This window comes from Sciurus vulgaris (genome assembly GCF_902686455.1).
Source record: "Sciurus vulgaris genome assembly, chromosome: 1".
Lineage (NCBI taxonomy): Eukaryota > Metazoa > Chordata > Mammalia > Rodentia > Sciuridae > Sciurus > Sciurus vulgaris.
Window position 1 is genome coordinate 37,577,793 of NC_136461.1, and position 13,677 is coordinate 37,591,469.

Sequence of the window (13,677 nt, forward strand, 5' to 3'; positions counted from 1 at the left end):
AAGTGTAAAAATTTCCTTCCTGGGTCACTAGTTCTATCTTCCCTTCCATTGTCACAAGAAGAATTTATTTGAGTTAGGGAATGTTTCAAAGACATATGTCCTTCATGAATATTGGTTCATAAATGTTCTGGTCCTGCCTCTGTGGACACCCACATGTTTCTGAAAGAGAAAACTATGGTGTTAAATGTTCAATTCTGCCTTTGAGATCATATGAGAAGAAATTGAGTGTGTTTCTCAAAGAGCTCAATATACAAAAGTTTCAGAGACTGTAGATGAGACAAAGCTGAGCCTTCCACATTTACCTGGGAGAGTTGTCATAACTGTGTAATCAGAGTTGAGACTGTCATTTGGATTTTGAGCCACTAACATTGGCACTAGTAGAAACCCCATGAACCTCAAGAAGGCTACAATTGGCAAATCCTTAGATAGGACACAGATCTTCATTCGTTTCTCTAGTTATTAAGACAGAAGAACCAGAAAGGTTATCCTTCTGGACATCTAGTTATCAGTCAAAGGTATCATGCATTCTGAATTTCCCATTCCATTTACCTTTCATTGTGAAGTAAATAAAAGAAATGAGCATGGTGATGAAGACCATCAGCACCCACAGGGCCACAGTCACATCTTCCACCCAGATAGCATCCAATGCAAATAGTCGATCTGAAGCAGGTACTGGGAGACATGAAGAATTAAGAAGGCTGACACTCAGAAAGGAGTGCTTTATTAAAGATTTATGATAGATTTACTTTTCAGGTTACTATTATTCTGAACTTTTTGGATTTATGAGAGTGGGAGAGAAGGAAGTTGGGCTACATGGATGATCCTGGAGATGAGCATGCTTAGACTAAAGGGGAGAGGGCTATGAAGTGGTAGATATCTATTCTTCTGCTCTATACCATGGTGCTTGCTCTGGCTGGCCAGAGTCTAAAGGAAAGATGGATACTTGTCACTTTATCTGCTTTATCTAGTGCTGAAGATCCTGGAAAATTTGGGATCTGGTAAGGGATATTGTGAAATAGAATACTCTTAGATGAACAAAATCTCTGAAATTGTAAGAAATCTTACAATTCCCAAGAGTCATACTGTCATCGGGAGCAGAAATGTCCTTTAAAGTATCTTTTCTGGGTGATTCTAAAGTGAAAAAAGCCCACAGTTCATAATATTGGTCACTGCATCTTGTGATGGCAGCACCATCGCCAACAATTAAGTGACCCTTTCCACTACTGTATATCTAGCCTATTAAAACTTACTTTCCTACAGCAATTATAGATAGCTATTATCCCATTTGGTAATATGAAAGTTTCTAAGAAAAGCTTCATATCTGTGTATACATCCTAAGGGATTGAAAGCAGGATTTAGAAGAGATATTTGTTTACCCATGTTCACAGTAGCTCTGAGCATAAGAGCTAAACCATGAAGCAACCCAAGCATCTATCAGAGAATGAATGAATAAAAGTATCTTATAGCAATACAAAGGAATATTGCTCTTTTTTCAATATGTTACATGAATGGACCTTGGGGACATTATGCTAAGTAAAATATGCCCATTAAAAATGGACAAATATTATATGATTTGACATATGTGAGGTACTTAGAATATTCAAAACTATAAAGAGAGAAAATACAGTGGTGGTTTCCAGGGATGGAGGTGAAGATAGGAAATCATTGTTTGATGGTATGGAATTTCAGTTTGGGAAAATAAGTGTTTTGGAGATGGATTGTGGTGATGGTTGCAGAACAATGTGAATGTACTTAATATCCCTGAATGTTAGAATGGTAACTATTTCGTTGTGTACACTTTACCATAATAAAAAAATGATTTTTCTGCTTTTCAAGGAATACTGTTAAGAAAAAGAAAAGGTAAGCTAGAGTAGTAGAAATGATTTGTAATATATATGTTGACAAACAATATGAATTTACAACATATTATCTTTCACTTTTCACAGGACATCTATGGCTAAACATCTATACCTTGTATATCTTTTGCATTTATTTTCATAGAAGAAATGTTGTTGGGTAGCAGCTACACATCCCTCATTCCTGTGGCTGGCAGTTGTGAAGAGTCCATTCCTACTTTATGATTTCTGCATTGTGGTTTTGGCTATTACTTACTTATTATGAAAATTGCTTTATCTTATTGGTCATTATTTTGTACATACAATTTCCACAGGGACCTCAAAGATCTTATCGATGGCACATCTCAAATGCTGAGTTCAACTATCCAAACTTTCATAAAATTATCTGTCTTAATTATCACACTCAAAGAGAGCCAAAGAGGAGAGAATCAGTTTCAGGTGTACATTCACACTATGATTTTGGGGGTCATCAATCTCTATAAGAAATATATGACCCAAAAAATTAGAATAGTGAATTATTATCTCCTTTAGGTGAAAAGTAGAGAAATAATTAGAATAATGTATAAGGTGAAGGGTTGATGGCTGGATTTAGGGAAAAATAATACTATTAAATTCAAAAAATTCTTTCTCTGGGAGCAGAAACATTAGTAATTTGTGTTGTATCATTAAGCCTGTAAAATTCAGGAGGCTGGAATTCAAATCCTATGACATGTGGCCCAAGGGTCTATTGTTCCTGTAGTTCAAACAAGTATAACTTCTTTTTGGCTAAGTGTCTTAACAGCTACTGGACCTTTGGAAAGAAAATATTTATAGGAAATTGCCCTCCTTTGATCCCACATACCTCTTTGATGCATATGCAAATAGACAGTGAGTATGGTATCTAGAACAACTGAAGAAAAGACTATTACTACGCCCACTAACAAAGGAGATTTCTTGCTGCAGCATTTACCTGAAGAAAAAAAGAGGTGTTAATAATCACTGGTTACTGGTGGGGAGGCACTTTGGATTTGGGGGAAAGTGCAAAAGAAGGCAACAGCTGTATTTTGATGCCATCTCCAAGTATTCATTTATAATAGGACTAAGGATTAGCACTGAAATATCAGAAATGTTGATGATAGGAATAAGGGCTGGTACAGGTTTTGGGCTGAGGCTAAACAGTACTGGAGGAAAGCAATTAATCTTTATTCCACCTGGCCCATCAATCAGTGGGCCTCTTTAGAGATCAGGAGATGGGTTACAAGATCTTTAGATACAAGAATAGCACAAATGAAAAGGTCTTCAGACAACACCTTACTTAAAATCTTATTTAGCACATATCATGGTAGTATCATTTGGCTGTCTCTTCTCTTCATGAAATTATTTCATGCCGTGAAGACTTACTACTATGTGTTTGCCCATCCCCCTGCTAGAGAGTTAAATGAACAGTTTAACTTAGTGATTAAAATATAGGCTATTGAGTGTAAGGTGTATAGTCAATCTATTTGGTTTATATTCAATTTTACTTCCTACTGTTATCAGCTTTGTGATTTTCGGTGCAATACTTAACTTTGAAATGACTAATTTTCATCAAATGGAAAATGGGGATAGTAATAACATTTAGTTCAAATTGCATTGTAGAGATGAAATACCTTCATAATTGTAAAGTTATTGGAATAGTGTTTGTTAATAGTAAAAACTCAATAAAGTTTTAGCCTTTCCTGGTGATAATTCGTACCATAGAATGAACTCTGCCACCTCAAAAATGATTCATTTCAAATGATTTGAGAACAACTTCTAGATAAAGAATAAAATGTTAGGAGTTAAAATTATGCCAGATGGGAACAGTTGAATAACAGGAGGCAGTTTGCTTTGTAAAGATCAACACAGAAAGATATTTCAGTACAATCACTAAAGAGCTATCTAGAACAACACATGTGGCTCAATAAAGCAAAAGATACATAGAAAGAGGAATGCAATAAAAAAGGAAGTACATTAAAAGGTGTAAAGAAGCAGGGGAATAATTTTTAAAAGTCCTTGAAACTTATTAATAAGCAGACAAGTTAAACAAAAATTTACTTTAGTTAAACAGCAACTAGCAGGAGCTAAATTTGTGGATTGGTGGCTTTCTGATGCATGGGTTCTTCCCAAGCCCCATGACACAGTGATGGAAAATGGCAGGCATTTGAATCAATTAACAGAGTTCAGTACAGAAGAGAAGGTAGAAATGAAAAGGGTAAACTCAGCAAGTTGAGAGAAGTGCAGAAGAACCTAGATCCCTACCCTCAGCTGATTACCAAACTACTTGCGTTGGGAAGAGATCCTAGGGGATCTGATCTGCTCGTGAAAGACAGGACTGTATCAGAATGAGTCTGTAAGCTTGAGCCTTTTTAAATTGAGTATACCCTGAAATCCTGAAAGGCTATTTTTTGTACTAAATTTTCTTGAATCCTCCCAGTCTACTTCCCACTATAGCATAGTTAAGAATGGATGAAAACTTTTTCTCCATGGAAAAGTAAATCACCTGGTGTTACAACTAGTGTACTTCACCCTATGTGGTCTGTTTTCCTAATGCAGCCTGTTCGTGGCAATGTGCAGTTTAATATTTTATTTTCTGTTACTCACAAGGTCATTTCCAAGTGAGAAATATGTATAAATGGTGTTAGATGCTATTAAAAGCTTTCCAAGTTTGTTTGCCTAGTACTGTAAGAAAGAGGTTTCCACTTGTTTAAGGTGCAAGAAGCTCAGGCTTTCAAATAAATAACACTGTAAGCGGCTCCAGCAACAAGAGAAAAATATCTAGGACCAAAGAATGGGTGTAGGACATATGTCTAACACATTGCCCAAGAGTTTAGAATGTCTCAAGAAGACAGACTTGGGAACAAAGAGTCATGCAGCTTTAGCTCTCTCCCCTCTTTCACTACGCATCTCCCATTCTTCAAACCTACTTACCTCGTTCTGGTTGTTTGCAATAGAGTGCAACACTGGGAAATGCAACAGAGGCTATCAGCACCATCACAAGTGTAACGATAATAATTTTCCAAATTTTCTTATGTGAAAACAGTTGATCTGAAATGGAGAGTTACAGATCTTACCTCTTAGGAAACTTGGAGTGTTGGGACCCACCCAATTAAAAATGGTGATTCATCTTGATTCATATTCCCATTCAAGACCCTTTCTCCCTGGAATATTAGACCTAAGCCATATTGGGAACCCCCTCTCTGTATTTCCTCCCATGCATTCTGTTTCATGATCCCTGGGTAAAAGAAAGAGGCAGAGCTAAATTCTTCCCCCTCAAACTCCCACCCAAGTCTCAGATGCAGGTTTTCAGGTACTAGAATAAGGTCAGTTCTGATTCAATCCTCAGTCCTCTTATCTAAACCATGAGAATATGTACAGCTCTGAATTTGCCAATCAATGTACTCTTAGGGTCTGGCATTACTCTTCTCAAATACATTCAAAGACATATTTTATGTAAAATTTTTTCTCCTGTTGATATGAACAAGCATCTACTTGGGCTTACCAGCTTGTGCATATCAGGCATGACCTTGTCATTTTTCTTCTATAAATCTGATGTCTTTCTTCCCAGAGGAAAGATTCCTATCATACCTAGAACATGACATTATATCCTGCAACACTGTATGAGGAAATAAATCCATGAGGCTGCTCTAGAGCCAATCAATGGTTCTGGTATACCATTTTGGATGTTTAGTGTGGCATGAACCTGTATTGCATTGACGTTTTCCATGCATGTAATACTTCACAGGACTGAGACCCCCACTGCTTTGGAACTAATTCTTTACCCAGGTAAACCCCTTTCACTCACTGCAACCCAATGAGGTCAAAACAGACCTTTGCTCACAAGTCAGGCAGGGACAAAGTCCTAAGTAAGATTAAATTTATATTTTCTTTATGACAAGTTTTTACTCTCTCCATGCATTCTGATATTCATGAATAGAACATCAGATCTCCCTGAGATGTCAGTATTTCCTGGAATGGAAATTTTTTCCCCAAATTTTGTGTTAAATTCTTTTTAAGACATTGGTTTGTAGAAAAGTACATGTCTACTTAAGAAAGTGTTAATTCAAAAAGATATGTCTCTTATTATTTACTGAAGTTGCAAGTAAATTATTTTCCCTTCTATATCTGCCATGAACTTTAGGGACAGAGAGTAGGCAGATTAATCTTTCTTTATCTTATATAATAGTTTGTCCTCCTGTTTCTAACATAACTATAATATGAGTTTATTTTTTGAATATCAAATGAGAAAATAAATGCAAAAGTGTTTTGAATGAAGTAAATTGCTAAAACTGTTAAGAGAATTAATATTCTTATTATAATATATGTGAGTTATAATATACTTCTCAGCTTCTGGTTCCAACACTAATTTCAGGAATTTATACACACACCAATACATACATATATACTTGGTAGTTTACAAGGCACATTTTTTGTTTTATTTCAATCATTTAAGTATCAATTATTGATTCTTTAAGTACTGTATGCCATGCAATAATTGAAGCAGTTAGGGTGTCTCAATTAATAAAATCAACAAAAATCCCTACTTTTATGTTTTGAAGAGTGAGATCATTAAGAGAAAATAAATATAATCATTAAGCTATGCAGTGGGTTAAAAAATAATAATACTAAAAATGAAAAATTAAAGAAGTGTGAGGAGACAGGGGACCTCAGGTGGAGGGAGCAGGTTGCATTTTTTCAGGTTGGTTTGTCAAAGCAGTCCTTATTAAGAAGGTGAGAGTTTAGCATAGACCTGAAGGAGATAAGGGGAGTTAATGGAATTTACAGCATTCTAGAAAGAGGGAACAATTAAGGCAAAGACCTGCAATGCAGGAGCATGAATGGGGACAGCAAAGAGTCTGTGTGACTAGAGTGGACAAAGGAGAACCCGGAAGATGAGGCCAAATAGGTAATAGGAACACAGGGCAATGCAGGCTATTATGGGGAATTTTACTCTAATTAAAATGGAAAACTACTGCAGGGTTTGAAAGAGGGTGATGTTTTATGTCTCGTCTTTGAGATGGGTCTTGCTGCCTGCATGTGGAGCATATGCCATGTGAATAAGAGCAGAAATGGGAATCTTTCAGGTGCTGTGGCATTTTATCACTCAGAGGGGCATGGTGTCTGACTTGGATGGCAGTGGTGAGGGGGTGAGAGGTGATGAGACACCAGATATATTTTAGAGATAGATACAGCATGATTTCTTGACAGGTACTATAGAATATGAGAGAAAAAATGGAGTCAATGATAAATTTAAGGATTTTGTTCTGAGAAACTGAAAATATAAAATGTGGTTGGGAAGGTAGTAAATTAAATCAAGAGTATAGTTTTTGATATGCATGGCTTGAGATATTTGTTAAACTATGTTGAGATGCTGAGTTGAGAACAGAGTGGGAGAGAGGTCTGGCCAGGAGATGAACTTTGAGAGGCCATCATTATATTGATGATATTTAAAGACATAGGCGGAATGAACTCATAAAAGAGTAGAGGTTGAAAAACTATGCCCTGGAAACTCCAATATCAAGAAAACAGTAAAAAATAATGAATATAGCAAAGAGAATAAGGAAGACGGCAAGTAAGATGATGAATAAATCCAAGAGAAACTAATGTCTTGGAAACCAAATGAAGAAAGCAAGTGAATTTTTCTGTTTTGTTTATACCTCATTTGATAATGGCTGTCATTTGAAGAACAAAAGCACAGATCTCACCTGATAAGACAAAGCTTGTTCTTTCTTCTTGGCCAGTAAGAGGGTTTCTAAGATAGCAAGTGACAGTCCCAGGGTGGGAATCACTGAGAAGAAGGGTCATCTTCATGTTGAACAATTTGTCTCTGTCCTGTGAGTGAGATTGTGATGTAGGCAGAAGGACCTCTCCTCTGCTGTCTCTCCATTCCATTTGAGGCTGTGGGAACCAACCTCCTGAATGACAGTCCATAATAAGACCTTTGGTATTGGGAGGATGCATAAAAATCTGTATATCTGAGCTTGTAGCTGGTTGGATATGAAGGGGGAAAACAATATGGTTAGGTAAAAGGAAAAGAAAACATAGCAGAGAAATACAAACTTTCCTCCCTCATTTCAGTAAGTATTCTTTGATATAAAGTTATTCAAAACTCTGTGGGGCTCTGATTGCCATGAGATGCTAATTCAGAGGGAAAGAAGATAATCCAGGCAGAAGGGTTACAATATATTAAGAACATCTTGACCTAAATAAGTTAGGTAAGGAAATGCCTCTTTGTTTAACTTATTTATTCATTCATTCAAAAATGTTTACTGGTTATTTACTAAATCTTAAAGTCTTATATAGGTCCTTAGATTATAATAATGAATAAAATCAATCAAGATTACAGACCTCATAGATATTATGGCTTCATCTTTTCTTCTATCGTCATCACTAGTAACTTTTGAGCCACCATGATAAATTATAAATTGATAGATAACAGTATAAAACTCAAGTATGCAACTTAAACTGAAATTTTAACTTATGGGTTCATTATATATAACAGGTATTTACATATATGTCTTGCATAAACAGGTAATATACTAGTGTCATCAGAGTACATGTTAATTTAGAGAAAAAAACTTTTGAAAAATTTTAAGATATTGCCTGAGACATAAGATTGCCTAATGTGGGAGCAAAGAAAGAATGAATAGAGACTTAAAGTGTAGCCCCAAAGCAGATCTCTAATGAGACTTTCTGCAACAATAGAAAAAGTCTGTATCTGTGCTAATACAGTAGCTATGTGCTATATAAGATTAGTAAGCACCTGAAATAGAGTCAGTGAGATTTCAGAACTGAAAATTTAATTTTACTTCTTTAATTTTAATTCATTTAAATGTAAATTTAAGTGGTCACCTCATATTAGGTAGCTCATATATAGACTATAGAGTCAGGTTTTAAACATGTATGGGCCTGGAGTCCTACATGTGAGTACTCACATGCATGAAATCCTTCAGTTTACTCAATCTCCCTTGCATTTCTCTGTCATTCGGAATAATTTAAAGGGTGAGGAGCTTGACTGAAATACTATGTACTTGCATATACCATATAGTATATAGCATATATATCTGAGGACACTGAAGATTGTAGATAAAGATTTTTTTGAAATAGATTTAAGAAAATTAATCTAGCACTAAATAATCAGTCATTTGAGTCAGGGAGAAGTGAAAATAAAATTACCTTTAGGGAGACTTTTGTAAAGATTCAGGTTGCTTGTAAAATTTTACTAAAGTGCTACAGGAATAATTGAAAACACAAACAAATCTTAAAATGATTATTGGTCTTTTAGAAATCTAAAGATGTATGTGGACATAAAAAGAAGGTATTTACTGATAGAGTGGTTGTTTGCACAGACACGGTTTTCATTCTTGATCCTCTATTCTTCCCGGTTCAGAAACTAAATGCATGAATTTGAACTTGCTAATCAAACGATGTAGTAAGGAAATAGTCTGAAACACTGAGGGTTTTTCTAATACTCAGCCTCAGACGGGCTGAGAATCACAGATGCATAGAAACCTCAGAGGGACCCATCTCACCTGTGACCTTCACTTCTGTGATGTCCTCTTCAGAGAAATCTCCGTTTCTGAAGAAGCAGTGGTACTGCCCATCGTCATCAACCCTGACATTGAAGATCCTGAGGGTCACTTTACCTTCTCCAATGGCATCTTTCAGGAGTTCTGTCCGCTCCACATACCTGGAGGTAGTTTCTCCATAGAGGTCCTTTCCCTCCTTGTACAGGTAAATGGGTTGTGTGTAGCGGTTGCGGAACCAGCGGATCTCCATGTGTTGCGCACTCTGTGGTGGAGACAACTGGCAACTGAGCTCAACTTGTCCACCAAATGGAGCCAAGATTGTCCCCTTTAAGGCTTTCACCATGAATTGTTCTGGGAAGGGAAACAGTAACCAAAAGGTGAGAGTGTGAATTAGGAACACCTTCTATTTAAATCCTTTTCATTCTCTCTCTTTCTCTCTCTCTCTTTCTCTCTCTCGCTCTCTCGCTCTCTGTTTCTGTCTCATACACACACACACACACCTTATTGAGAGTCAATTATTTTGTTTTCCCTGAAGACATTTTAATTTCACACTTGGCTTGAAAAATAGTTCAAGAAATTTTTTACCTGAAGAAACATGAAAATATGGCTTCCATTTCTGCTAAATGATTTATATCTTTGTTAAGAAAAAGTTTAATGGTTGCTTCTTATTTCATTCTATTTGTTCAGCTTTTTAAACCTTTGTCTCAGACTGTTTTTAATATTTGCTGCACTTTAACTATAATGAATCTGTGTGTGAATGTATCCTTTCTCTGGATAATTTTCATAGGGCTTCTTGAATTGGAAGAATCTTTCAATTCTAGAAAATTCTACTCATTGCATGTTTAATTTTATTTCTCTTATTCTCTAATAATGTAACTATCTCAACTCCTTTAGGAATTACCAGCAAGACATCCTGAAGTGCCACTGCCTGCTCCTCCAAGTTTCCTTTGTCATGTTCTGTTTTCCCTTTTTGGTTACAGTAGATATTCTTTCAGGTTAGAGACTCAGAGACTCTCAATGCTGATATTAGCCCCTAACTGGAATAAGATGTGTGAATAGGGGACATTTCAGATTCTCTCATTTTTGTCTTCTGCACCACTCACTGAAGGGAAAATGAAAAACAGGAAAAACAGTTTTCTCTCAGTACTCTCCATTTCCCCTACATAGTGCCCATCTTACCTCTCTCAGTCCCTTCTGTTCTATTGCACTTAGTCAAGATGGCCAAACCAGTTCAGGCTTTTCTCACCCTTGGGGATTCAGCTGTCTCAAGTATCAATGTGTGATTAATCAACTTATATTCAAAATATTTATATTAAAATATTTTGTGTATGGAAAGAAATGCTACTTTAGGTGTTGTTTAATGCCCAAATTATCATATGCCTATATAATAAATCTTTGAGGGTAGTTTTAAATATTAGAGCATTGCGAGTGTATTTAATCTTATTTCCTTAAACAATTAAACTAAATTATGTATCTACAATACAGATTATTTTGTGCATTTTAAATGCATATGTTACAGACAAAATAAGCACAGAGAGTGATTATACATTGGCTGTCTTGTTTACCTTTATATATACTTGAAAATAAAAATGATGAGGGGTTAAATCATATCATTGTTTTTCTATACCCAATTTTATATATAACTAAATAATTTGCTAAGTTTTTTAAAAATATTTTTCCCTCTCTACCCTCCCTTCATGTGGGTTAGTGTTCACATATTTATTTTCTTTGTTCTTTCAAGACACACACAAGAATAGAGTATTTGACATGATATTTGTTTTGTTTTGTTTTGTTTTTCAGTACTGGGGATTGAACCCAGGTGCTCTCTGTCACTGGACTACATTCCTAGTCCTTTTAGATTTTATTTTGAGACAGGTTCTCATTAAGTTTTCCAAGCTGTCCTCGAACTTGCTATCCTCCTGCCTCAGCCTCTTGAATTGCTGGGATTACAGGTGTGTGTAACTGTGACCAGATTTTGTGTGTGTGTGTGTGTGTGTGTGTGTGTGTGTGTGTGTGTACATATGTTAGAATAAGAATATAAGATTTAGCAATATGAGTCTGGTTTATTTTGCTTAACATGGTTTTCCCCAGTTCCATCCATTTTCCAGCAAATGATATAATTTAGTTCTACTTTATGGCTGATACAACTCTATGTGTGTATGTACATTTATGTGTGTGTGTGTGACATTTTCTTTATCCATTAGTCTGTTGACAGACATCAAGGCTGATTCTTTGACTTTTATGAATTGTGCTATGATAAACATAGGTATTTATGTGTCTCTAAAGCATGCTGATTTTAATTCTTTGAATAAATACTGATAGTGGTATAGCTGGATCATATGGTAATTTTTTGAGGAACCACCATACTGATTTCCAAAGTGGCTATACTAATTTATACTCCCACCAAAAATGTTCAAGATTTCCTTTTTCCCTGTATCCTAACTGATTATTATTTGTATTCTTGATGGTTGGCATTCTAACGAGAGTGAGCTAGAATCTCAATTTTTTGAAATGCATTTTCCTGAGGGCCAAAGATATTGAACATTTTCCATGTAATTGTTGACCATTTGTACTTTTGAGAAGTGTCTGTTCAGTTAATTTTCCCATTTATTGATTTGGTTATTTGTATTGTTATGACTTCAGCTCTATTCTTTTTTGCTCAGGATTGCTTTGGGTATTCTAAGTATTTTTTTTTCTTTTAGCAATTTTATACTTGCTTTTCCTAGTCCTATGAAGAACAGCATTGATATGTTTATGGGTTGCACTGAATCTATACATCAACTTTTGGCTTTATGGCCATTTTAATAATAATTATTATTCCTATCCATGAATATGGGAGGTTTTTCCATATTCTGATATCTACTTCAATTTGTGCCTTCTAAAATTTTCTTTGTAGAGGTTTTTCACCTCCTTGGGTAGATTTATTTTAATGTATTTTTGGAATCTATTGTAGATGGAATTTAATTTCTTTTTTGGCAGATTCATTATTGGCATATAGAAAAGCTGTTTATTCTTATACATTGATTTTGTATCCTGCTACTTTCCTGAATTTACTCAGCAGTTTTAGATGTCATGGTGTATGTACTTTTTAATACAGTTGATTTTGATTGATTTTGGTTTGCAAGTATCTCTTTCTTTCAGTTAGTTTGTCTAAGTCAATATTGTTTATATTTCCCCCAAAAACACAAGTCTTTATTTCATTGATCATTTGTATCGTTATTTTACTTTCTATTTCATTAATTTCAGCTCTGATGTTTATGAGTTATTTTCTATTTCTAGTTTGGGGATTGAGTTTTTCTTGTTTTTCTAAGGCATTGAGATGCATTATTAGCTTGTCTGTTTGAGATCTCTCTGATTTTTTTAATGTAGGTACTCTTAGATATAAATCTCACTCTTAGAACTGCCTTTACTGTATCCCACAAATTCTGGTATGTTGTGTTAACATTTTTGATTCCTTGAATTCTAAAATCCACCTCCACAATTTCTTCAATGATCTACTTATCATTCAAAAGTTCCTTGTGCACTGTCCATATATTTGTAGAATTTCTGTGTTTTTCTTATTGTTAATTTCTAATTTCATTTCATTCTGATCTGAAAAGATGCAAGAGATTATTTAAAATTGCTAAGTATTTAAATTTACTAAACCAAAATGTTTTTTGGCTTAATTTATGATCAGTTTTGGAGAAAGTTCTATGAGTTGCTGAAAAGAAAGTGTGTTAAGCTTTTTTTGGATGAAATATTTTGTAGATTTCTATTAAATTCATTTGGGCTATTGAGAGTTTAATCCAATGTGTCTTTCTTGATTTTGTGTCAGAATGACTTGTGAGAATGGTGTGGTGAAGTGCTCCACTATTATTGTATTGAGGCCTGTCAGTCCCTTTATATCAAGTAATGTTTGTTCTATGAAATTTGGTGCTCTGACATTTGGGGAATAAATATTTATAACTGTTATGTTTTTATTAGAATCTTTCTTTTGCCAGTATGTAGTGACCTTCTTTTTCTCTTCTGACTAATTTTGACATGAAGTCTCCTTGGTCTGATATGAGAGTAGTTAATCCTGCTTGCTTTTGGAGTCCATTTGCATGGAATATCATTTTCCATCTTTTCACTTTTCAGTCTCTGAACATCTATGCCCATGTGTTTCTTGGGGACAACATACAGTTGGATCTTGTTTTTTAATCTAATATTTCACTCTGTGTCATTTAATTGGAGAATTAAGACCATTTGAACTTAGTATTATTATAGGGGTATATGCTACCACTGATCATTTTGTTTTATTTTTCATAATTGAATCA

At 35.1% G+C, this 13,677-nt stretch overlaps 2 protein-coding genes across 8 annotated transcripts in view; both read right to left on the reverse strand.

Annotated features, from left to right (window-relative positions):
* The window catches only part of LOC306670252 (putative selection and upkeep of intraepithelial T-cells protein 1 homolog), a 201,674-nt gene that overhangs the window by 180,387 nt on the left and 7,610 nt on the right, over positions 1 to 13,677 (reverse strand). For 4 of the 7 annotated variants that reach the window (XR_013766363.1, XR_013766364.1, XR_013766365.1 and 1 more), the window contains 5 exons: positions 9,386 to 9,733; positions 7,559 to 7,840; positions 4,785 to 4,901; positions 2,698 to 2,805; positions 550 to 672 (listed from right to left, as the gene is read on the reverse strand). Coding sequence is in view for 1 of the 7 variants with exons in the window: in XM_079154923.1 (XP_079011049.1) it covers positions 550 to 672; positions 2,698 to 2,805; positions 4,785 to 4,901; positions 7,559 to 7,840; positions 9,386 to 9,733 (978 nt within the window). In the remaining 6 variants the exon portion in view is untranslated. The remainder of the gene's footprint in view (positions 1 to 549; positions 673 to 2,697; positions 2,806 to 4,784; positions 4,902 to 7,558; positions 7,841 to 9,385; positions 9,734 to 13,677) is intronic. The other 3 variants (XR_013766362.1, XR_013766360.1, XR_013766361.1) reach the window with 3 other exon arrangements.
* The window catches only part of LOC306670164 (selection and upkeep of intraepithelial T-cells protein 8-like), a 152,106-nt gene that overhangs the window by 88,246 nt on the left and 50,183 nt on the right, over positions 1 to 13,677 (reverse strand). The gene's annotated exons all lie outside the window — the stretch shown is intronic.